This window comes from Ylistrum balloti, unplaced genomic scaffold, assembly GCF_031769215.1.
Source record: "Ylistrum balloti isolate Yb309-2 unplaced genomic scaffold, AGI_CSIRO_Ybal_v1 Utg369978, whole genome shotgun sequence".
Taxonomy (NCBI): domain Eukaryota; kingdom Metazoa; phylum Mollusca; class Bivalvia; order Pectinida; family Pectinidae; genus Ylistrum; species Ylistrum balloti.
This window is the reverse complement of record NW_026782067.1, coordinates 492365-519478: the sequence shown is the minus strand read 5'-3', so window position 1 is coordinate 519478 and position 27114 is coordinate 492365. Positions and strand designations below refer to the sequence as shown.

Below are 27114 nucleotides of genomic sequence, written 5' to 3'. Positions count from 1 at the left end.
ACTTTGCTTGACCTTAATTAGACATTATCTGTCCTGTGACAATAATTTTAATTGGACATCAGCTTTCATTTGACAATCATTTTAAAGTCTGAAACTGTGACGGGGCAGAATAGGTAACTGTCTTTAATATCACAACATAATGTGACTACATGACTTGAAAACATGATGTGACAACACCTGTAAAATCTGTCAGATGACAACCTATGTTGTGTGACAATAACTTTATATCCTACCATATAACAACAAGTATTTTGTTGTGTTATGATTTTAAAACATGTAATGATTTCACATAATTATACAAACTAAAATGTGACAACACACTCTGTTCTGTTGTGATATATCTGAAATGTGACAACACACTCTGTTCTGTTGTGATATATCTGAAATGTGACAACACACTCTGTTCTGTTGTGATATATCTGAAATGTGACAACACACTCTGTTCTGTTGTGATATATCTGAAATGTGACAACACGCTCTGTTCTGTTGTGATATATCTGAAATGTGACAACACACTGTTCTGTTGCGTTATATCTGAAATGTGACAACACACTCTGTTCTGTTGTGATGTATCTGAAATGTGACAACACACTCTGTTCTGTTGTGATATATCTGAAATGTGACAACACACTCTGTTCTGTTGTGATATATCTGAAATGTGACAACACGCTCTGTTCTGTTGTGATATATCTGAAATGTGTCAACACACTCTGTTCTGTTGTGATATATCTGAAATGTGACAACACACTGTTCTGTTGCGTTATATCTGAAATGTGACAACACACTCTGTTCTGTTGTGATGTATCTGAAATGTGACAACACACTCTGTTCTGTTGTGATATATCTGAAATGTGACAACACACTCTGTTCTGTTGTGATATATCTGAAATGTGACAACACACTCTGTTCTGTTGTGATGTATCTGAAATGTGACAACACACTGTTCTGTTGACAACACACTCTGTTCTGTTGTGATGTATATCTGAAATGTGACAACACACTGTTCTGTTGTGATATATCTGAAATGTGACAACACGCTCTGTTCTGTTGTGATATATCTGAAATGTGACAACACACTCTGTTCTGTTGTGATATATCTGAAATGTGACAACACGCTCTGTTCTGTTGTGATATATCTGAAATGTGACAACACACTGCTCTGTTCTGTTGTGATATATCTGAAATGTGACAACACACTCTGTTGTGATATATCTGTTCTGTTGTGATATATCTGAAATGTGACAACACACTCTGTTCTGTTGTGATATATCTGAAATGTGACAACACACTCTGTTCTGTTGTGATATATCTGAAATGTGACAACACACTCTGTTCTGTTGTGATATATCTGAAATGTGACAACACACTCTGTTCTGTTGTGATATATCTGAAATGTGACAACACACTCTGTTCTGTTGTGATATATCTGAAATGTGACAACACACTCTGTTCTGTTGTGATATATCTGAAATGTGACAACACACTGTTCTGTTGTGATATATCTGAAATGTGACAACACACTGTTCTGTTGTGATATATCTGAAATGTGACAACACACTCTGTTCTGTTGTGATATATCTGAAATGTGACAACACACTCTGTTCTGTTGTGATATATCTGAAATGTGACAACATGCTCTGTTCTGTTGTGATATATCTGAAATGTGACAACATGCTCTGTTCTGTTGTGATATATCTGAAATGTGACAACACACTCTGTTCTGTTGTGATATATCTGAAATGTGACAACACACTCTGTTCTGTTGTGATATATCTGAAATGTGACAACACACTCTGTTCTGTTGTGATATATCTGAAATGTGACAACACACTCTGTTCTGTTGTGATATATCTGAAATGTGACAACACACTCTGTTCTGTTGTGATATATCTGAAATGTGACAACATGCTCTGTTCTGTTGTGATATATCTGAAATGTGACACCTCTCTTTGTTTGTTTTGCAGTTTATTTTCTGTATATGTAGTGGAACAATCAACATGCACCTTTGAGGAAATGTAAATTTAGGAAGAACAAAAGCCAATACATTTTATAAAAGCATGTTCAGTTATATTCTGTAATAATGACTTCCTTAAGCTGAAGATGTTTAAGTCTGTAAACCTTTCAGTTTGGTTTCAAAGAATTATAAAACTTGTAACAAATATTCTACATACTCAACAAATGAAACACCCTTAACTGTCTTATAAATACCATATAACATTGCACTCATCCCACAACCCGGCCAATTGTGGCTTTCCAAATATACACGTCTTTCTGTGTTAGTTACCACAAGCATTCTTATTCATGTACTTTAAAATCAAGCTGGAAACATCAGTCTTATCATCTGTAATTTTACCGAGTGTAACTACAGGCATCCTAACTCACCAAGCATTAAAGTCAAGCTGCAAAAGTCTTTCTTATCATCTGTACTTTGTCTATTTCTTAAATTTTTGGAGGTATCTGTCTTTTACAATTTCATTCCATCCATGAAAAGTAGTAATATCTAAAAAGTTCTATTTTAATGAATACACAAAGATATATAGATTAGTTTGATAAACATTATATTATTGATTTTACAGGTCTGTCTAGCCCCACTAATACGCCGTCAAAGAAGAACCATCTACAGGAAGTTAGGGATGTCCCCTCCCCAGAAGGGGGTGTGTCTAATCCAGCATTTAGTGACATAGATGTCAGTTTAGCAGAAGAAGGTAAGTCTTAGACTCAGCGTTATATCTTATACCTCTTCTGTGTCTTGGTTAAGACTCAGATTTTTCATAAATAGCATGTACAGATTTCAGTTTTAATCTTTAGATGAACTCTGCACAAATAAGACACTGTTTTAGTTGTTAAAGTTGTGTACTGAATGTAAGTGACCATTTGATAAGGTTACTGTTCAAGTGAGTTAAGTTACTTTTCAAGTAAAGTTTGTATTCAAGGAAACAGGGTTAATGTCAAAGTAAAGTATTCAAGTAAACAGGGTTATTGTCAAAGTAAAGTATTCAAGTAAACAGGGTTATTGTCAAAGTAAAGTATTCAAGTAAACAGGGTTATTGTCAAAGTAAAGTATTCAAGTAAACAGGGTTATTGTCAAAGTAAAGTATTCAAGTAAACAGGGTTATTGTCAAAGTAAAGTATTCAAGTAAACAGGGTTATTGTCAAAGTAAAGTATTCAAGTAAACAGGGTTAATGTCAAAGTATTGTTACTATTCAAGTAAGGTTGCTGTTCAAGAAGTAAGGTTGCTGTTCAAGAAGTAAGGTTGGTTACTGTTCAAGAACTAAGGTTACTGTTCAAGAAGTAAGGTTGGTTACTGTTCAAAAAGTAAGGTTACTGTTCAAGAAAGGTTAAAGTGTGCAAATGACCTCTGATGTGTTACAATCTTGTAATGAATTGGGTCAGGTTATTTTGTTGAATATTTAGGTACCACACTCCCTGGACTACAAGGCAGTTCTTCTCTTTAATTATTCATACTGTTTAGGTAAGGTTAATATTCATGTAAGGTTAGTGTTCTTTTGATGTATTGTTCAAGTGATTACCATTCCAATAAGGTATTATATAACTAGTTTAAATGAAAACAAAGTTATGCTATTGACAAGATAAAATTAACAAAGGGCTATAACTCTATAATTGGAGGTGGGGGAGGGTTGTCGTGGTCCCTGAATTTGGTACACTGCACACTGCCTTAGGATGACCAATGTATAGACAAGTTTTATAATATTTGCTTAACTATGGACAAAATTATGTTCTGGAAATGAACAGACAGATTGAAAGATTTACCGACAAACAAAGCAGCAACCCTATGCTCCCCACAAAATTTCAGGGAAGCATGAAAATACTCTTTAGTGGTGTACTTTCTTTCATACTGACTTGTCTGCTATATCACTAACACATTACCCTATAAAATAATGTTTAGTTAAATACACCTGTTATCAGTTTTCTTTATTGTTCCTTAATTTCAGTCAAATCTTACTGTAATTTCATTTTTCTTACCATACTGAATTAAGGGCTTTGGAGCATAGGTCCTGCAGATTTTTCAGTCAGTTATTAGCATATTCATGACATGCATGATTTATGATGTTCTAATTAAAATATCAGGTGTTGAAACATCTAGTGTATACTTGAAATTCCAGACAAACATTTAATTTAAAACCTACATAATGTAAACTTCTGTACACCTGATCCATATCAAGCTGAATTGATCTGGTGACCTACCTCCCCCAGTATTGTTATGGAATGATCCATATTCCCGAGCTATGGAGAAGAATATAGAGTAACATACTAAATTCCACAGTGGAGGGCTAGTTTACTGATGGAATGATAAGGGGAGAGGTATTAGATATCAGTGTCAGCACTTCTGTTTTATGAAAACCTGTCCATGCAAGTTCTACATAATGTGCATACAGGTGATTTGTGATAAGATGCTTCCCGTCCTCTCATGATCACCAGGTATTTCCTCCTCTCCACTTACCTCACAGGAAGTGTTTTCTCATTTTTCTGAATATAATTAAATCAATGATATGTTTTTCCCCACTTTGTCAAATTATTATGACTGCTTATTCTCCAGTTTAGTAAGACATGTTTTCCTTTTTTCTCATTCTACGGTATTTTCTGGGTTATACGCTGCACCGATATGTAAGTCGCAGAGCCAATTTTTATAGACTTTTTCGATTAGATCCACATATAAGCTGCACCAGAATATAAGTCCCATCCTTTCTTACGATATGGTGATCACTATTGTTGACGTTTGATATACCAGTAACAGATAACGTCAGGCAGTTCTTACAAAATATAATCGTTATGTTGATCAAAGTTTGTTGATATAATAGACAATGGAGGACAATTTATCAAGATTGTCAGTAAAACATTTAATAAAGCTTGCACATGAATAATACACAGACAATTTTTTTATGTAGCTCAAAAAACGTAAAATAGCAAATATTAATTTTGTTTGACTTGGGTGCCATCACAGATTGTGTAGATATAGGGCCTGAAGTTACGTAGTTTACAAAACAATCTCACCATCTGTATTTGTACTTTTAAATATAAGCAAAGGCCCTCGCATGCTGACCAAATTCTTATAGTCCCATATTATTTCTTTTCAATTGCATGAAGCCATTCATATCATAATAAGCATGGTGGTTGTTCTAGAATTTGACCTATAACCCAATGACAACGATCCCAGGATGCAAAGGCAATTGTACACATCCACAAAAGTCCAGAATATCAGTATCTAGTTGTGATGACTGACCTACTTTATTGATATCTAGTTGTGATGATTGACCTACTTTATTGATATCTTGTGATGATTGACCTACTTTATTTATATATAGTTATTTTTGTTTTTTGGGTATCTGTCTGTAATTGTATTTATATCTCCTCCATCTTTTTTCCAGTTGAGGGATTTATTTTATCTAGTTTTTACCTGGAATGCCTGACTTTTGAACCACTTGGTGAACATTCTATGTCTTTTATAACCAATTCTTAACCAGATGCAATTAGACATTTAGTTAGCACTTTGTAAAATTCCTGACAGATCATGAGTAAAAAGTATGGGGACAGTTAAAGACACACTGGTACAACAAGGTGATTTATAAAAAAAAACTCATCTCAATCAGTCATGTTTCTACAGTACCTATCCCTCAGCCTCATTGTAGTCACACATTTGACACATAATTAATCACTCATTAATATGATTCTGTCAAGGGTGCAGTGTAGCTACATTCAAAGTCAGGCCTGAGTATTTGAGTTGGAACCTCACACAAACCTGAAGTATTTACCTGATCAAGAAATACTACCTTGTTGTCTTTAATAGTGACCTTTATAGTATTTTCATAAAGACCTTATGATCTGACTACACGTAGCTCTCTTGAGGTTTGATGATGCCCACATTAACTTCTGTTGACTCTAAACAAATTATCAAAGTTAATGGAGCATCACCACCAGAGATTTCCTAACTTTAATTTTATTTGTTGACATGTTTCAGTTGGCTAGGCTAATTATCCAAGTATCAATTCTCGCAGTGATCCTTAGGAAATATGGCTGCAAAATAAACAATGAAATGGATAATAGAATTACAAGTGCCATAAAGAACTATTTGATAGAGTAAAGAAATCGTGGTCTGTACACTAATTGGCTGTGGAGTTTCTGTACTACATTCTTATCAATGTTTCTAGGGAAAAACATCTTCCATGTCTATATCATAAGCAAATGTTTTCAACACAAAGACATTAAGTGAGATATTTAATAGCATGTAGCTATTAAAAGAGGCATGTTGCATGCTGATATAGGTGGGCAAGCTTACCAGGTATTAGGGGTACTCCTGTGCAAACAGAAGTCATACAAAAAAACAGAACAAATAGGTGAAATGATTGATAGGAAACCACAGTAGAAAACCACAAGGAAATAGGATTACAATTGAAAATCAATAGAATGGATGAAACTGACACCAGTCTTTGTCAAAAGCTCAATGATTTACCACGGTCAGCTGACACTGGACATGTGCACACCTTTGGAAAGTGAGCATTATAGATATCAAAAACATGCTTATCCCTGATCACTGGATGCAGGTGATACAGGACACGGCACTGGCTATTGGCTCTTGGAGGCCCCTACCAACACTATGTGGTTATTATGTCCAGTTTTGATCTGGACATTGGCCAAAATTTGATATTATCTGTGGTCATTGAAGCCTAGGACTGACCACAATAAACATCAACACAGCATATTTCATTACAGAGTGAAATGTGAATGTTTTTACTATCAACAATTGTGATGTAGAGAAAGACAAGTAATGATGGTGACTGTCAGGTAATAGAGGGTTCATATAGGGGACACACGTACAACTGACAGGATGGCAGAATATATCCTCTAAAACAAATTGATTTCTACAATATACTAACATGTATCCTTTAACCCAAATTGATTTCTAATAATCTGATTATGGTTTGATAAAAGATGTCACAGACTTGTGCCAATCTTATGATATCAAGGCTAACATTATTTCTTCTTGATGCTATAAATTTATCTTATCTCAATAAAATGGCAGACATGTTAGGTTGGTAATCAATTAATGTATCTTTGATCATTAAGAGCAAAAACAGAGAGGAGAAAAGAAATGAGGGAAAAGATCCAACTTTCAAAGAGCAAATAAAGATCAAACAATGGTGGGTGCCAAGATCCCTCTGGGATCTCTTGTTAGAGAGGTGGTTAGATAGGCATCTTGATAAAAGATTTTAGACCATTATACACAGGTGGTAATTAGACAGCCAGTTGCTTTTAATAGGTGCATGCATGTCTTTAAGGCAGACTCGAATACATGTTTATCATACAGAAATATCCGATATCAGTGGCCTTTTTGCCCCACAAGGTAAAAAATTATTTATTTCGTAACACCTCAGCATGTTTATGTAATCCTACCATTTCTCACTGTAACCAGTCGGTTTTGATGCATAGGAAAAGATGTAACACTTACTTAAGAAACTATTCATTTACATATAAATGTAACTTGAAATATCCAGATAACACCACAGGTATGGGTCTCTCACGAGGCAGAGAATCAGGACCTCACAGGACTAGTAGTGATGGGTCACTGTCAAGGATTTGGATGACCTGGTTCAAATTCATGAATGTATTTACAATTATTTGTGTATGGTGATTGTATAATGAAAGGAAGAGTATTGAGCTAAGAGACCCAAACATCTACATAGCAATGTATATGTTGGTTATGTAAATGGAGTTTAACATTCATTCTGACATATCAGCATTCTCACATTACCATTGTTCCTATCCATGTCTTACCTTTGATTCCAATGCAGTCACTAAAATTTATAATACCATCGAGAAGGACACCAACAGTAACATATGTAGGTAAATATTAGCTGAGGTGGAGATAAGCAAGCAGTAGAATTAGATGAGACTGTGTGTAGAGTATGGTAACATTGTAATACATAGTAGAATTAGACGAGACTGTGTGTAGAGTATGGTAACATTGTAATACATAGTAGAATTAGACGAGACTGTGTGTAGAGTATGGTAACATTGTAATACATAGTAGAATTAGACGAGACTGTGTGTAAGTAGAGTGTGGTAACATGTGTGTAATACATTGTAATACATAGTAGAATTAGACGAGACTGTGTGTAGAGTATGGTAACATTGTAATACACAGTAGAATTAGACGAGACTGGAAGTAGAGTGTGGTAACATTGTAATACACAGTAAAATTAGACGAGACTGGAAGTAGAGTGTGGTAACATTGTAATACACAGTAGAATTAGACGAGACTGTAAGTAGAGTGTGATAACATTGTAATACACAGTAGAATTAGACGAGACTGGAAGTAGAGTGTGGTAACATTGTAATACACAGTAGAATTAGACGAGACTGGAAGTAGAGTGTGGTAACATTGTAATACACAGTAGAATTAGACGAGACTGGAAGTAGAGTGTGGTAACATTGTAATACACATTAGAATTAGACGAGACTGTGTGTAGAATGTGGTAACATTGTAATACACAGTAGAATCAGATGAGACTGTGTGTAGAGTATGGAAACATTGTAATACACAGTAGAGTAAAAGTAGAGTAGCAGTAACACCATTGCCACAGCGCTATAACATATACCATGTATCAGCATTTCTGATTCCTTCTTTAAACACTTGCCTACATTTTGCCCCTAAAGGCTAAAATAAGTGACAAAGTGGAATCCTCAATCACCTGTTAAATCAATCATTTAAGTAGAATTACATGGTGTAAACACCTGTACAATGTTACTTTGATGTGAATTTTCTTACATAAACCTAGTGCACTTGAAAATTGAGTGAATTTTGGCATATTAAAAAAACCCTGAATTGATCACATCAACGGCTGTACTTATCTCCATTTGTAAAATTGTATATCAGTACTATATGCATTACAAAGGAAAAGAATTACAGTGGAACATGTAATAGACCTAGCAAAGAGGGGCTGTTATGTCAGTGTCACAGATAAGATATACAGGTTGTGCTTTTTGACATGTGACATGCATCTGTCATCAATGACCACACCCAAGTGTTAATACAAGGTAAACACATGTTCATATGGCCATAATTAGCACTACTAGGACCTACTTACCTACCACATGTAGGTACATAATAAATCTACCTGTGGATATATAGCGTCTCACCTGTAGCTCACAGCTGTACGACTCAAAATTTCTTATTTCATATGTCAAGCAAAAAGCATTAATAAAACTATATCATCGAGATTTCATGTTACGTTTGGAAATCTGTATTTTTAAATAGTTGATCTTCGTTAGCTTCCTTGTGGTATTTGGCCTCCTAAAGTCCACTGTCTATTATTTGATCGCCTTGTAATAAGTCCAGTTCTACCATGTCCACAAACTGATCACCTGGTGTGTGATATCCTTGCTATGTTTTATGTTACAGTCATATCTCTACAAAGTGGTACACTATGTCTTTTGTATGATGAACTATTTCAATATGGGTACTAGGATCAGTCCCCATCATTATAATCTTGGATCAAATAGTGCGTCTTGGTTATGATTTTGTATTCTTGATCTAACTCCTGTCATAGGAACTAGGATCAATCACCACCATTATAATAGTGTTACTAGAAACCAACCTCTACCATGATTATTTAATGGTATGTTTAGATTTTACTCTGTGGTATGTAATGGTATGTTTAGATTTTGCTCTGTGGTAGGTAATGGTATGATTAGATTTTGCTCTGTGGTAGATAATGGTATGTGTAGATTTTGCTCAGTGGTAGATAATGGTATTTGACTATGGAACTTGGATGCTTGGGGTTTATTCATATCATTGATATATATGGTCTTCATTGTAATACCATATGTATTTATCTTTCCATCACTTATATTCCATGTTGAAGTCATTTTTCTGTGTTGTCAAAAAGTTAAATTATATCAACTCAGTAGTAAACAGTTATGTTAAATGGAAAATTCTTTGCAAATTTATATGAAATCATTGTTTTTACTGTTTTTTAGGAGTGAGTTATGTCCAGTGTAAAGAGTACAAAGGTTCGCCTCCCAAACAAAAGGTATGTACCAGTAATTATTACAATACAGCTACAAAAAGCATGCAACACGATGTGACTTTGTTAGAAAGCATGCAACACCATGTGACTTTTGTCAGAAAGCATGCAACACCATGTGACTTTGTTAGAAAGCATGCAACACCATGTGACTTTGACAGAAAGCATGCTACATCATGTGACTTTGACAGAAAGCATGCTACATCATGTGACTTTGACAGAAAGCATGCTACATCATATGACTTTGACAGAAAGCATGCAACACCATGTGACTTTGACAGAAAGCATGCAACACCATGTGACATTGACAAAAAGTATGCTACACCATGTGACTTTGTCAGAAAACTTTTAACACCATGTGACTTTGTTAGAAAGCATGCTACACCATGTGACTTTGTTAGAAAGCATGCTACACCATGTGACTTTGTTAGAAAGCATGAAACACCATGTGACATTGACAAAAAGCATGTTACACCATGTGACTTTTTAGAAAGCATGCAACACCATGTGACTTTGTCAAAAAGCATGCAACATTATGTGTCAGTGACAAGGCATTTAACAAAAAGTATATAATATTATGTGTCTGTCAGAAAGCATGCAACACCATTTGACAGTGATAGAAAGCAAGTAACATTATGTGTCACTGACTTTGTCAGAAAGCAAGCAACACCATTTGACAGTGATAGAAAGCAAGTAACATTATGTGTCAGTGACAAGACGTGATAAAGAAGGGTTGCAACACCATGTGACATTGACAAAAAGCATTCAGTGCCATGTGACATTGACAGAAAGCATCCAACACCATGTGACATTGACAAAAAGCATTCAGTGCCATGTAACAGTGAAAGAAAGCATGCAACATTATGAGGCTGTGACAGAAAATATGCAGTACCAAGTGACAGAGTTTAGTGTATTGTCTGAGATTTATAGTGTGAAACTGTGTTGTAGGACATTTCTATCTGTCTCTCCCTACAAATGTCAAAATGCAAAACTGTAAAAAGGGGCCTGCTGATGTTTTACTACACTATGTAAGTTATTATGTTAATGAAAGGACCAGTGTAATCTTATTCATATAAAAGTTTAAACGACCTCATCTCATTATTTTAAGATTTATACTGTGTTTCTTTTTTATGTCTTTTTCAGTCGAGGTGTCCAAACAAACATTTTAATATCACAGACTTTAAAACACTCTTTGTCATGAGAATGACAATTATTGTATGCACACCAAGGAGGCTTGCCATTCAATACACTGTATGATCATGAAAATGCAAATGTATTTTTATATAGCTTATTTATTGTGAACAACACCATACAGTCGGTGCTAACTACAAACGTAATTGAGTAGCATTTGAAATTGAAAATATTAAAACAGGTGTGTTTCCTGACATATTATCTGAGTATGTAGACTGTAATGAGATGTCATAGGCCAACAAATGTCATCAGGAACACTGTTGAGATGGTGTTGTCTAACTTTGGGTTTTATTTATAGCGTTAGCTTCCATTTGTGTGGCCAGTCCTGTCACAAACCAGCATGTTTATAGTCCTAACATGTAACCCACACCTACAGAGTAGATACAGATACTCCACACAAAACATGATAGTATAAATACCATGGTCTACAGTATTAATTCTTTGAGAAGCTTAAATCTATTGTTATCTTAACATCAAAAATATTTGAGCAATTTTTTTTTTTCTGATATCATGAAGGAGAATCATTGTAGAGTTCTGTAGAGATCTTGTGGCTTTGATTTTTACTTGAGTTCATATGATGCCTGTAAACCTGTTTTTATAAACACCTTTAGAGATTTTGTCCATCAATTTATTAATCCATGAATATTTATTTACCTTGCCTGCAGTATGTTGGCTAGTCAATAGATTTAAATGAAACTTCATACAGATCTTCTTTGCAGGACATTCTCAGGCTAACTTTAAATCAAAGGTCATACATTTTCAAGGTCCTGTGCTGGCAGTATATGTCATACTTACTGTTTTTAAGGATAGTATTATTACCTTTAAGTTGTATATGGCTGCTGAGTTAAACATCATGAGGTTGTATATAGCTCCTGAGTTAAACATCATGAGGTTGTATATAGCTCCTGAGTTAAACATTATGAAGTTATATATAGCTCCTGAGTTAAACATTATGAAGTTGTATGGCTCCTGAGATAAACATTATGAGGTTGTATGTTGCTCCCGAGTAAAACATTATGAAGTTGTATATAGCTCCTGAGTTAAACATTATCAAGTTGTATATGGCTCCTGAGATAAACATTATCAAGTTGTATGTTGCTCCTGAGTTAAACATTATGAGGTTGTATGTTGCTCCCAAGTAAAACATTATAAAGTTGTATATAGCTCCCGAGTTAAACATTATCAAGTTTTCTTGCTCCTGAGTTAAACATTATGAGGTTGTATGTTGCTCCCGAGTTAAACATTATGAGGTTGTATGTTACTCCTGAGTTAAACATTATGAGGTTTAACATTATGTTGTATGGCTCCCGAGTTAAACATTATCACGTTGTATATAGCTCCTGAGTTAAACATTATGAGGTTTAACATTATGAGGTTGTATGTTGCTCCTGAGTTAAACATTATGAGGTTTAACATTATGAGGTTGTATGGCTCCTGAGTGAAACATTATCACGTTGTATGGCTCCTGAGATAAACATTATCAAGTTGTATATGGCTCCTGAGATAAACATTATCAAGTTGTATGTTGCTCCTGAGTTAAACATTATGAGGTTGTATGTTGCTCCCAAGTAAAACATTATAAAGTTGTATATAGCTCCCGAGTTAAACATTATCAAGTTTTCTTGCTCCTGAGTTAAACATTATGAGGTTGTATGTTGCTCCCGAGTTAAACATTATGAGGTTGTATGTTACTCCTGAGTTAAACATTATGAGGTTTAACATTATGAGGTTGTATGGCTCCCGAGTTAAACATTATCACGTTGTATATAGCTCCTGAGTTAAACATTATGAGGTTTAACATTATGAGGTTGTATGTTGCTCCTGAGTTAAACATTATGAGGTTTAACATTATGAGGTTGTATGGCTCCTGAGTTAAACATTATCACGTTGTATGGCTCCTGAGATAAACATTATGAGGTTGTATGTTGCTCCTGAGTTAAACATTATGAGGTTGTATGTTGCTCCTGAGTTAAACATTATGAGGTTGTATATACATTAAACATCATGAGGTTGTATATAGCTCCTGAGTTAAACATTATGAGGTTGTATATAGCTCCTGAGTTAAACATTATGAGGTTTAACATTATGAGGTTGTTATGGCTCCTGAGATAAACATTATGAGGTTGTATGTTGCTCCTGAGTTAAACATTATGAGGTTGTATGTTGCTCCTGAGTTAAACATTATGAGGTTGTATATAGCTGCTGAGTTAAACATCATGAGGTTGTATATAGCTCCTGAGTTAAACATTATGAGGTTGTATATAGCTCCTGAGTTAAACATTATGAACATTATCTCCTGAATAAACATTATGTTGTATGTTGCTCCTGAGTTAAACATTATGAGGTTGTATATAGCTGCTGAGTTAAACATTATCAAGTTGTATATGGCTCCTGAGATAAACATTATCAAGTTGTATGTTGCTCTTGAGTTAAACATTATCAAGTTGTATGGCTCCTGAGTTAAACATTATCAAGTTTTGTATGGCTCCTGTTAAACATTATCAAGTTGTATGGCTCCTGTTAAACATTATCAAGTTGTATGGCTCCTGAGTTAAACATTGTCAAGTTGTATATGGCTCCTGAGTTAAACATTATCAAGTTTTGTATGGCTCCTGAGTTAAACATTATCAAGTTTTGTATGGCTCCTGAGTTAAACATTATCAAGTTTTGTATGGCTCCTGAGTTAAACATTATCAAGTTTTGTATGGCTCCTGAGTTAAACATTATCAAGTTGTATGGCTCCTGAGTTAAACATTATCAAGTTGTATGTTGCTCCTGAGTTAAACATTATCACGTTGTATGGCTCCTGAGTTATGCATTTCACAAGAGGTCATAAGATAATATTGTTTTCATAATTTTCTGTGAATCTGCATTTTCAATCATTTACAATACACTTCATATTTTCTTCCCTATATATCAGACCATTTTTTTTACTGATGTACACACTAAAAATCATTTGTGTATTTGGCTAGTTTACTTGCGAGACAATTTCTGTGACAGACAAAATAATGCTTTGTATATGTGACAGACTGAAAACTGTTACGTTTGTTTAACTACTCTACTATTTCTGTAACAGAATTTTATGATCTTTGATTTTAAGGAAGGAGTCAGATCTGACAATCTGAATGACAAACACAATAGAAAGACCATATATTTATAGATGTAAATGAGGTGAATGACCATGCTTTTTTGTGGTGAGGTTTATTTATTGCAGGTTTACGTCATGAGAAAAGTCTGAAAACTGCATGATCCTGGTATAAATCTGTCATAATACTGCTTCATGAGTAAGATCAAAAGGGAGTTTATTTTTGTTATACGTAGCATTCTGTGTTGTAGCTCCTCCAGCACTAACAAATCTGGTTGTATGTATTTATATAGAAAACTGTACCCTTGTTTGTGAAGTGTTTCATTCTGGTCTGATTGAAATCAAACCTGTTCAACAGGACTCCTTGATACATTCCTTCGCTAGTAAAGGTAGAACTTGGGCATACCTAAACACCACAACACAACACGTAGAGCTCGTATAGAATGTCGTAACATAACAATGATATATGACAGTTTATGGGTAGAGTTTTGAAATTTTTTTAACTTGAATTTCATGTAATTTATTCTTGTTTGTTGTTCAGAAATGTTTCACAATAACAACTAAATATATCAGATACCCTTTTATATCATGTTGCTTAGTGTTGAATTTCTGGTTAGGGAATGTTGTTCTAAAAGTTTTATTATCTCATTTATTGATGTAATTCAGATGATTTTTCATAATCTTTATTAGAGGCATATCTACCCATATGCATAAATTCAGAAAAATAAATATGAATAGAGAGTGGAGATTTTTAAGACAAGGATAGAACGGTATTTGTAAAAATAATTCATTTATGTGTACATACATTTTCTCTTTACTAAATATGTTTTCTTTTACGGTGACATTATCTTTCTGTTTATAGCAAGTTTCATTTTATATAACAGTTTTTCTCCTGTTCATAGCATGAAAATAGGATGTCTTTGTCACTGTTAAGGTGGCTCATTAAGTCACAGCAGGTTCATTGAATCACAGGTTCATTATTTCATAAATTGTTGAGTGAGAGACTTACGTGGTCACAGACTCAATGCTCAAGGCTCATCCTATCCAAGATATATGATTATATGTCCCTAGTATGTCACATGCTCATTAACTCACATGCTCATAGAGTCATAGATATAATTTACACTGGAAGAAAAATTTCCTACAATAATGTTTTGTCTATATCTTTTCCAGTTGCCACAGACCAATGGAGGGAAGGACACATCTAAGAAATACTGGGTATCTTTGCCATCAGGGAATGCATCAGGTCTAAAGAGAAATGGGTCTGTGGGCTCACTCGATGATGGGCTCATGTCAATGGTAAGGACAATGTCAGATAAGTATGTGTCTGTGGGCTCACTCGATGATGGGCTCATGTCAATGGTAAGGACAATGTCAGATAAGTATGTGTCTGTGGGCTCACTCGATGATGGGCTCATGTCAATGGTAAGGACAATGTCAGATAAGTATGTGTCTGTGGGCTCACTCGATGATGGGCTCATGTCAATGGTAAGGACAATGTCAGATAAGTATGTGTCTGTGGGCTCACTCGATGATGGGCTCATGTCAATGGTAAGGACAATGTCAGATAAGTATGTGTCTGTGGGCTCACTCGATGATGGGCTCATGTCAATGGTAAGGACAATGTCAGATAAGTATGTGTCTGTGGGCTCACTCGATGATGGGCTCATGTCAATGGTAAGGACAATGTCAGATAAGTATGTGTCTGTGGGCTCACTCGATGATGGGCTCATGTCAATGGTAAGGACAATGTCAGATAAGTATGTGTCTGTGGGCTCACTCGATGATGGGCTCATGTCAATGGTAAGGACAATGTCAGATAAGTATGTGTCTGTGGGCTCACTCGATGATGGGCTCATGTCAATGGTAAGGACAATGTCAGATAAGTATGTGTCTGTGGGCTCACTCGATGATGGGCTCATGTCTATGATAAGGACAATGTCAGATAAGTATGTGTCTGTGGGCTCACTCGATGATGGACTCATGTCTATGGTAAGGACAATGTCAGATAAGTATGTGTCTGTGGGCTCACTCGATGATGGGCTCATGTCAATGGTAAGGACAATGTCAGATAAGTATGTGTCTGTGGGCTCACTCGATGATGGGCTCATGGCAATGGTAAGGTCAATGTCAGATAAGTATGTGTCTGTGGGCTCACTCGATGATGGGCTCGTGTCATTGGTAAGGACAATGTCAGATAAGTATGTGTCTGTGGGCTCCCTTGATGATGGGCTCATGTCTATGTTACGGTCATTGTCAGATAAGTATGTGTCTGTGGGCTCACTCGATGATGGGCTCATGGCAATGGTAAGGACAATGTCAGATAAGTATGTGTCTGTGGGCTCACTCGATTATGGGCTCATGTCTATGTCATTGTCAGATAAGTATGTGTCTGTGGGCTCACTCGATGATGGGCTCATGGCAATGGTAAGGTCAATGTCAGATAAGTATGTGTCTGTGGGCTCCCTTGATGATGGGCTCATTTCTATGTTACGGTCATTGTCAGATAAGTATGTGTCTGTGGGCTCACTCGATGATGGGCTCATGTCATTGGTAAGGTCAATGTCAGATAAGTATGTGTCTGTGGGCTCACTCGATGATGGGCTCATGTCTATGGTAAGGACAATGTCAGATAAGTATGTGTCTGTGGGCTCACTCGATGATGGGCTCATGTCAATGGTAAGGACAATGTCAGATAAGTATGTGTCTGTGGGCTCACTCGATGATGGGCTCGTGTCATTGGTAAGGTCAATGTCAGATAAGTATGTGTCTGTGGGCTCACTCGATGGTGAGCTCATGTCAATGGTAAGGTCATTGTCTGATAAGTATGTGTTTGTGGGCTCACTCGATGATGGCCTCATGTCAAAGATAAGGTCATTGTCAGATAAGTTCGTGAAGACCAAAGTCAGAATCAAATGATATAGAATATGTTGTAAGGTTAGCATCAACTCAATGATTGTATTTCATTGAGCTAATCATGAAATTTTGTATCCATTCTGCTGCAACAGAGTTAAGGTAGGGGTGTAAACTGGACATACTTGTCTGTCCATCTGCCTATAGACGATGGAGTGAGTGTCCTTTTACTTGATAGTGTAGATAAATGTATTCCACTGACTTTGGTTCAGAGATGATGTGTCAACCCTCTGATTATATTGTCCTGTAATAAGTCCGCCCCACTGACTTTGATTCAGAGATGATGTGTCAGCCCTCTGGTTATATTGTCCTGTAATAAGCCCACCCCACTGACTTTGATTCAGAGATAATGTGTCAGCCCTGTAGGTTTATTGTCCTGTGATAAGCCTAACCCAATGACTTCAGTCCAGAGATGATGAGTCAGCCCTCTGGTTATATTGTCCTGTAATAAGCCCACCCCACTGAGTTTGATTCGGAGATAATGTGTCAGCCCTGTGGGTTTACTTTCCTGTGATAAGCCCACCCCACTGATTTTGATCCAGAGACAATGTGTCAGCCCTGTGGGTTTACTTTCCTTTGATAAGCCCACCCAACAGACTTTAGTCCAGAGATAAATTGTCTGCTCTCTGAGTTTATTGTATAAACATGATGTTGGTGGTGGGGACACCCACTGTGACAGAAGTGAGATCAGGACTATCAATCTCTGTCCTAAACTGCTGTATACACACACCCCACACTCTTCGCCCTGGTATTTAAAATTGACCGATGACCAAGCCTTCACTGACCATCCTTGACCATTAAATGACCCAACAATTATTACCTATAATGTGCCATTGCCTATTTTACACTGAGACCATACCTTTTACTATATCGGTTACAGGTAAAATGAAACCTAACTTTGATGAGTTCATTCCTATTATTTGTTGTCAGGATTTCTTAACTTGTTTTAATTGATAAATTTAAATCTACTGAGTTTTGTATTTTGAGGACACTGGCAATTTACTTACGTATAATTCCCTTTTCATTTGCATCAGATTAGAGTCTACAGTCAAATATTTGCACCGAGTCACTTTAAAAGGTCGAGTCGCACCAAATATGTGGCTACAATAGGTCGACAGATATTAACTGTTTGTACAAATCTCTGCTGACATGCTCAATGATTTGTGGCGCCAGAAAGTGATCATTCTGCCAGAAAATTGCTAAAATTCTTAGCACCTGATTGGGCAAGCATAAAAGTTAACGAGCAGGAAGGAAGTCTAACCACATAAACAGGCTTCTAATGGTTGACCAGGTCTTTAACAAATTCAGCTGTTCAAACTGACCAGATTTTTTCAAGTATAAAACGTTTTGTTTTCATAATATGAAATCTTTTACTAATTTTCATTGTGTATTTTTTTCCTGATAATTCCAAGATAAAAGAACCTTGATGAATTTCATACAAAGGAGATAATGCTTAAGTGATGTAACAACTTATAGTGTAAGCCCTATAACCAGGAATATTACAACTTATAGTGTAAGCCCTATAACCAGTAATATTACAACTTATAGTGTAAGCCCTATAACCAGTAATATTACAACTTATAGTGTAAGCCCAATAAAACCAGTAATATTACAACTTATAGTGTAAGCCCTATAACCAGGAATATTACAACTTATAGTGTAAGCCCTATAACCAGGAATATTACAACTTATAGTGTAAGCCCTATAACCAGGAATATTACAACTTACAGTGTAAGCCCTATAACCAGTAATATTACAACTTATAGTGTAAGCCCTATAACCAGTAATATTACAACTTATAGTGTAAGCCCTATAACCAGGAATATTACAACTTACAGTGTAAGCCCTATAACCAGTAATATTACAACTTATAGTGTAAGCCCTATAACCAGTAATATTACAACTTATAGTGTAAGCCCTATAACCAGTAATATTACAACTTATAGTGTAAGCCCTATAACCAGTAATATTAAAACTTATAGTGTAAGCCCTATAACCAGTAATATTACAACTTAAAGTGTAAGCCCAATAACCAGTTATATTACAACTTATAGTGTAAGCCCTATAACCAGTAATATTACAACTTATAGTGTAAGCCCTATAACCAGTAATATTACAACTTATAGTGTAAGCCCTATAACCAGTAATATTACAACTTATAGTGTAAGCCCTATAACCAGTAATATTACAACTTATAGTGTAAGCCCTATAACCAGTAATATTACAACTTAAAGTGTAAGCCCAATAACCAGTTATATTACAACTTATAGTGTAAGCCCTATAACCAGTTATATTACAACTTAAAGTGTAAGCCCAATAAAACCAGTAATATTACAACTTATAGTGTAAGCCCTATAACCAGTAATATTACAACTTAAAGTGTAAGCCCAATAAAACCAGTAATATTACAACTTACAGTGTAAGCCCTATAACCAGTTATATTACAACTTAAAGTGTAAGCCCAATAAAACCAGTAATATTACAACTTATAGTGTAAGCCCTATAACCAGTTATATTACAACTTAAAGTGTAAGCCCAATAAAACCAGTAATATTACAACTTACAGTGTAAGCCCTATAACCAGTAATATTACAACTTATAGTGTAAGCCCTATAACCAGTAATATTACAACTTATAGTGTAAGCCCTATAACCAGTAATATTACAACTTATAGTGTAAGCCCTATAACCAGTAATATTACAACTTATAGTGTAAGCCCTATAACCAGTAATATTACAACTTATAGTGTAAGCCCTATAACCAGTAATATTACAACTTATAGTGTAAGCCCAATAAAACCAGTAATATTACAACTTACAGTGTAAGCCCTATAACCAGTAATATTACAACTTATAGTGTAAGCCCTATAACCAGTAATATTACAACTTATAGTGTAAGCCCTATAACCAGGAATATTACAACTTATAGTGTAAGCCCTATAACCAGTAATATTACAACTTATAGTGTAAGCCCTATAACCAGTAATATTACAACTTATAGTGTAAGCCCTATAACCAGTAATATTACAACTTATAGTGTAAGCCCTATAACCAGTAATATTACAACTTATAGTGTAAGCCCAATAAAACCAGTAATATTACAACTTACAGTGTAAGCCCTATAACCAGTAATACAACTTATAGTGTAAGCCCTATAACCAGGAATATTACAACTTATAGTGTAAGCCCTATAACCAGTAATATTACAACTTATAGTGTAAGCCCTATAACCAGTAATATTACAACTTATAGTGTAAGCCCTATAACCAGTAATATTACAACTTATAGTGTAAGCCCAATAAAACCAGTAATATTACAACTTATAGTGTAAGCCCTATAACCAGGAATATTACAACTTACAGTGTAAGCCCTATAACCAGTAATATTACAACTTATAGTGTAAGCCCTATAACCAGTAATATTACAACTTATAGTGTAAGCCCTATAACCAGTAATATTACAACTTATAGTGTAAGCCCTATAACCAGTAATATTACAACTTATAGTGTAAGCCCTATAACCAGAAATATTACAACTTACAGAAAAAGCCCTTAACCACAGGAGCATTTTTAGGTGTCATATAATGACTTATAATAGGATGGGTTTTCATTTAGCTTACAACCAGTTAAGATATAAAACCAATGATATTGTTTAATAGTAACCCAAGCACATCCTTAGAAAATACTTCATCATAAATAGGCATACTTAAACAACTAGTTTATATGTTGACTGTCTCCAAAAGCTATAAAACCTTCTCACACTTATATCTTAAAACAGTATAATTTCTACCTATGTGAATCAATGATGTTGGGCTGATTAGGTGTCTGACGTGATTCGTACGTGGTGTGATCATCAGTGTCTAAAATTAGGATGAAAAATTAGGGAGGGTTGAAAGAATGAATGTTATCTCTTGTAGGAACGATTCTCAGATTAATGTGTTAATATTACAGGTAGTGTATATCTTGTTAAATATATAGACATAGTTGACAGTTTATAGTCCTCAGTATGGCAGGAGAAACCTACAGACACTTTGAGAATATTAACCTTTGTTTACTGTAGTGAAATCTGCAACAGTTTAATGAAATTAAACATTTATACATGACAAAAATATCCACTTTTCCTGAAACTGCATGTACATTTGAAAGTTTCCAGTGTTAAATCTTGATGAATCTTTGAAACTTTGGGGACATACACACTTATATATATATAAGTCCTGTGGCTAGGATTGTGTTAACATGTGATTAAGTATTATAAAGATTCATTCAGGTATGTTAAAAGTACAATAACAGGAAATACCTGTTCACTACAGTAATATAACGAGTATACACCTGTTTGTAACACTGATAAACCTCCTATAAATCATAAACATTACCTGTTTTCTAATCTGTATGTGATGTGTCAGGTAAACGTACTACCTACAAAGACTTACTCAAAGTTATCTGTGTTCTCCCTGTCTTTGTTATCATTTTACGGACATACAGAACCGTTTGATACACTCAGAACAGTTTTACTGATTTTTCTGGACAGAAATATGAACTCGAAAATCATACACCTCCTGAAAATAAAAACAAACAAAGATCATCTACACTAATTAAATAAGGATTAAGTTTGTTAAAACGACAAAGTACCGGGTATATATGATACATGTGGCTTGACCACTGATACTTTCCAGTATATATTTGATTGTCAGTACAGATACATATAATGTACTTTGATCAACCTGCTGTGAAAGTTATCTTTTGGTAACAAACACCTGTCAATAAAAGCCACATATGTGTAACAAACACCTGTCTATAAATGTCACATATGTGTAACAAACACCTGTCTATAAAGGTCACATATGTGTAACAAACACCTGTCTATAAAGGTCACATATGTGTAACAAACACCTGTCTATAAAGGTCACATATGTGTAACAAACATCTGTCAATAAAAGCCACATATGTGTAACAAACACCTGTCTATAAAGGTCACATCTGCATAACAAAGACCTGCCAATAGCAGTCACAACTGTATTACAAATACCTGTCAATAAAGGTCACATCTATATAACAAACACCTGTCTATATAGGCCACATCTATATTACAAACACCTGTCTATATAGACAACATGTTTATCACAAATACCTTTCTTTGAAGAACTTGCCTCCTGTATATAACAAATACTTGTCAATAAAGACTTAAGGTCGCAATATAACGTACCAATAATTCATAGTAATTGAATCTACATATAGGCCACCTGTCTATAGAGGTCTTGCTGCCCTGCTTCGTTGAGTGAACTTTGTGGGATCAACTGCATATTTTCTGTTTTATCATAGTTTTCAGAAAGGACCAGTGAATGATGGATTGATTGAAATGATCATATGGTCAGAGTATTTATAATAATGATGTTTATCTTTTGCTTGTCCACAGGATCCAGAAGTGACCAGTGTATGGCTACAAAGCCAGGACTTCATTGGTTTAGGGTTTAACATTGCTGGCAGCATGAGGGATGGAATCTTTGTCAGTCAAGTCCATAATAGAGGCCCTGCCATCGAGTCAGGAAAATTCAAAGTTGGTAAGTGAAATTCTACATTGGTCAATTCTAATGATACATGCTTGAGCATGATGGAATTCTGGTGGTGATACCAGTATCTACATCACATTGGAGTATGGGGCGAACAGGTGACATTAGACAGGAAGGAGGCTGTGACTCGGAATGAAATAAAATATTAATTACCAATGTCTTGTATTTTTTACCTTAGTCTGTGAGGTACAAAAATGCCCAGAAATGTAGGTTGAATCATAAAGTATTATTTTTGTAACTATTGAAACCTCTATCACTGTATTTATCCAGTAGTAATCCCTGCTTGGTGATAAGCACAGCAGCATATCTTGCTGTTCATCAAATCTGTAAACTAAAGTCTAACCCTTTGTCCTTTATGGCCCCTGAAATCTCCTATGTCTGAAATCAAATACAGAGTGTTAAAGTACCCCCACAATCAATTCTCACACAAATTGATGCAAAGTTCTATACCACCTGGAATTTAGAGATTTATAGTTGATGAACATCCAAATTGAATGTTTACAACAAAATGTATCATCTATATATTGTATTACTTATATTTGTAAAAGATTTGTGTCCTTAAAACATTTACCTGATTTTGTTTTCACAGGAGACCGCATTCAAAGCGTGACCATCTCATTTGCTAACATGGTTTTTGAGGATGCCCTGACCATCTTAAGTTATGCCTCCCCGTACCCTGTCAAAGTCACCTTACAGAAGGAACACCAGCATCAGAAGAACCGCCGTCTCAGTGACCATAGCACACGCCTGGCTCACCCGTTATATCGAAGCCAATCAGTAGACACTTTACTGAAGATCAACCGCCAGGCAAAAGTGACTCCTAAAAGAAGTTTTAGTGAAATGAGATCGGAGACTCGAACAAATCCTTCTCCTAAGAAAAATGTCCTACATGTTAAACAGACTAGTGTTCCAGAAGAAGTCAGACCAAGTCCGATATTAGCTACGGAGATTCCACAAATCAAAGTTATACCTGCCAAGAATATCAATTTAAATCAAGCTGTGGCTCAGTCAGATGTAGTAGTTCACAAAGTGGATGATTTCAATGTTGAAACTGAAACAGAAAATGTGCAATTAAGGAATAAAGACAATAAAAAGCTTACCCCCGCAGTTAAATTTGTTATGCAAGAAAAGCCGACAGATTCACTGGTAACTCCTGGACCAGTAGCACCTGCTAATGATAACACAGACACTGAGGCTGCCCGTGATTTTGTGGAAGTATTCGATACATTAAACGAGGAAGATAAACTGGATATGCTACGGTTAAGTTATGAAGACCCAGACACAAGTGCTAATGAAAGCCTAGTAATACCAACAAATGAAACAAAAACGGAGATTTCTCTGCCTCAATTTGAAATCAAGACGGATTCTCCAGGATTAAATACAGATTATGTAAATGTAGAATTGAGGTCTCCCCCTCCCACAAAGCCAGAACGCAGGAAAAAGAAAAACTCCACTGAGGATGGTGATGATCCAGGAACACCACAAGACTTCAGTGAAATTCCTCTAGAACTGTCTAATGATGACATCATTCCTACCATCTCCATAGTGTCGCAGAGTCAGCCAATCAACACACAGGAGGTCTCTGAGGATTTTATTGTTGCAAAAAAACATGCTAGAGATACAAATATTGGTTCTCCGAACTTCGAGCTATCTCCTATTGTAGCCACCTGTGAGGAGGTCCCTGAAATGGCTGTGTCCAGTAAGCTTCCACCAGACCTTGGACCACCCCCTCCTATCCCTCAGGAGGAAGGGGAGGATAGTGGTGGTGACTGTAGTCGTACCCTTGTGGATTACAGCCTCTCAGATATGGAAAGCACACTGACACGACCTCGCAGTCCAGAAGTAAATGTTGAGGAGGATCTTATCATGCCTCAGTTTTTGTCCAAGGAGCCACTTGAGTCGGTGATGCCACGTCTCTTTTCCTCAGCAGACAGTTTACCGTCCGATCAACGCCACTTGCAGGATTCAGGTAGTGATGATGACGACAGTTCATCGGAGAACAAAGATACAATAGTGGAGATGGAAAACAACTCCTCACCTATTGACCTCAGCTTTAACATGACCTCTGATCCCAGCTTGTTTTCTACACCATTTCCAAAGAGAAACACCAAGGAGACGCAAAGTGGCATGGCTTATGATATCTCGGTGCAGGAATTAGATGTCATTGAATCAGAAAAGAAGAAAAAGTTGCATCCTTCTGGGGATCCTAAAGGAGGAATAGCCTATGTGATCAGGGATGATGTTGTAAGTGGTGTACAGAGGACAATTAACTATGACCACAGCACAGTATCTAAATCAATGTCATATGCTGGGACAGAGCACTCATCACTAGAGCACAAACAACACACAGGTTCTCTGAAAGACATCAACAAAGCATCAGATGAAGAGGAGAGTGATCTGGATTGGTCAGGAAAAAGATTGGTTCGATCAGAACTATTCTCAGACATTCCTCAGAATGATTCTGTCAGTGATTGGACAGAACAAAAACTGGATGACGAAAGTACTTTGGTATTACAGAGTTCTTACCAGGACAATAGTGTGACTTCCTCAGAGGAAAATTTAAATGACATTGATAACCCCAGACTGATGAGGGCAAATATATTCAGGGCAAGAGAAAATCTTGCAAACTTGTCAGATAATTCTGATTCTATGATTCTGACATCAGAATCGGCCAGTCACAGTGAAAGTTCTACCCCTCCTCCACCGTACACTACAGCAAATGGGGAAAATGATGTTGCCATCTCACCAGAAACAACACCCACCAAAACACCATACAACCTCATGGATGTTCACAATGAACAATCCATCAGTACTGACCTGGAAAACAATGAGGTCATTACCAATGTAATCACATCAAAGTATGACGTGTCTGGTAATGGTGGTTTCAATGTCGCACTGAATACCTCAGCTGAGGACAAGGATGACACAGACTGCTAGCTAAGGTGTAGACTACAGAAACACCACTATGTTACGGGTCAAAATTATGGTGAAAATATCACTGTTTCACTACAGGTGAATAATGGGGTCATGGCCAGTTTTACTGCTGCTGCCTTGGGGGCCAAGGTAATTGTTTAGTGTACTGTCTACTAAGGTTTGTGCTATATTACAGCAGCTTTTAAGAAGATTTAAGATGTTTAGTGGTTATACTACTGACAGTAGGAGTCAAGGTCAGAGTCAATGCTGCTACAGGTACCTAGGGGTCAAGGTTAGATGTGACTGTCTATGGCTCATGGTAACCTGTATTTATAAAGTTACAAGAATGAAGTGTGTTCAATAGGTCATGTACATAGACCTTCTACCTCTGTGATGTTATTTTTGACATAATGCCTCATATTTTTCATATTTCTAAGGACAAAACTAATGCCATTCTCATGATAACATAAACCATACTGTATGTGGTAACCCTACAGGATGTGGTAACCATACAGTATGTGGTAACAATACAGGATGTGGGAACCATACAGTATGTGTTAACCATACAGGATGTGGTAACCATACAGTATGTGGTAACCCTACAATATATGGTAACCATATAGTATGTGGTAACCAAACAGGATGTGGTAACCAAACAGGATGTGGTAACAATACAGGATGTGGTAATCATACTGTATCTGGTAACCATACAGTATTTGGTAACCATACAGGATGTGGTAACCATACAGTATATGGTAACCATAAAGTATGTGGTAACCATACAGGATGTGGTAACCATACTGTATGTGGTAACCAAACAGGATGTGGTAACCATACAGTATGTGGTAACCATACTGTATGTGAAATATTCCTACTTGTGTATTCACTGCCTTCATCATTCATTAATCATCACACACTCTGTGACATGTGACATACCTATTCTTAAATACTAGTACATGTAGTTGTTAGATCAGGCTGATCAAAAATTGTGTTGGTCTGAACAAATGTGTCTAACTGAATTCTGTACAGGTTGTTGTCTGAATTGACCATTATTTGATCTGACATTGTAAACATACAGGTATATTCCTATAGTACATACAGGTATAGGATTCCTATAGCATACAGGTATAGGATTTCTGTAGTACATACAGGTATAGGATTCCTATAGTACATACAGGTATAGGATTCCTATAGTACATACAGGTATATTCCTATAGTACCTACAGGTATAGGTTCCTATAGTACATACAGGTATAGGATTCCTATAGTTCATACAGGTATAGGATTCTTAGTATCGTATGTGGACGTTGTGATTTAGTTTAATTTACACAATATCTATGTCTGCCATATTTCATTAGAATGTGAGGTCTCTATAATGATGTACTTACTTCGGCCAAATCTTA

General features: G+C 35.9%; 1 protein-coding gene across 1 annotated transcript in view; it reads left to right on the top strand.

Annotated features, from left to right (window-relative positions):
• LOC132547778 (uncharacterized) overlaps positions 1–25735 on the top strand; it is a 47949-nt gene extending 22214 nt beyond the window's left edge. Inside the window, exons 2-6 of the mRNA XM_060211577.1 lie at positions 2577–2705; positions 9998–10050; positions 15494–15619; positions 22645–22789; positions 23388–25735. Coding sequence (XP_060067560.1) covers positions 2577–2705; positions 9998–10050; positions 15494–15619; positions 22645–22789; positions 23388–25735 — 2801 coding nt within the window. The remainder of the gene's footprint in view (positions 1–2576; positions 2706–9997; positions 10051–15493; positions 15620–22644; positions 22790–23387) is intronic.
• Positions 25736–27114: the final 1379 nt, after the last annotated feature.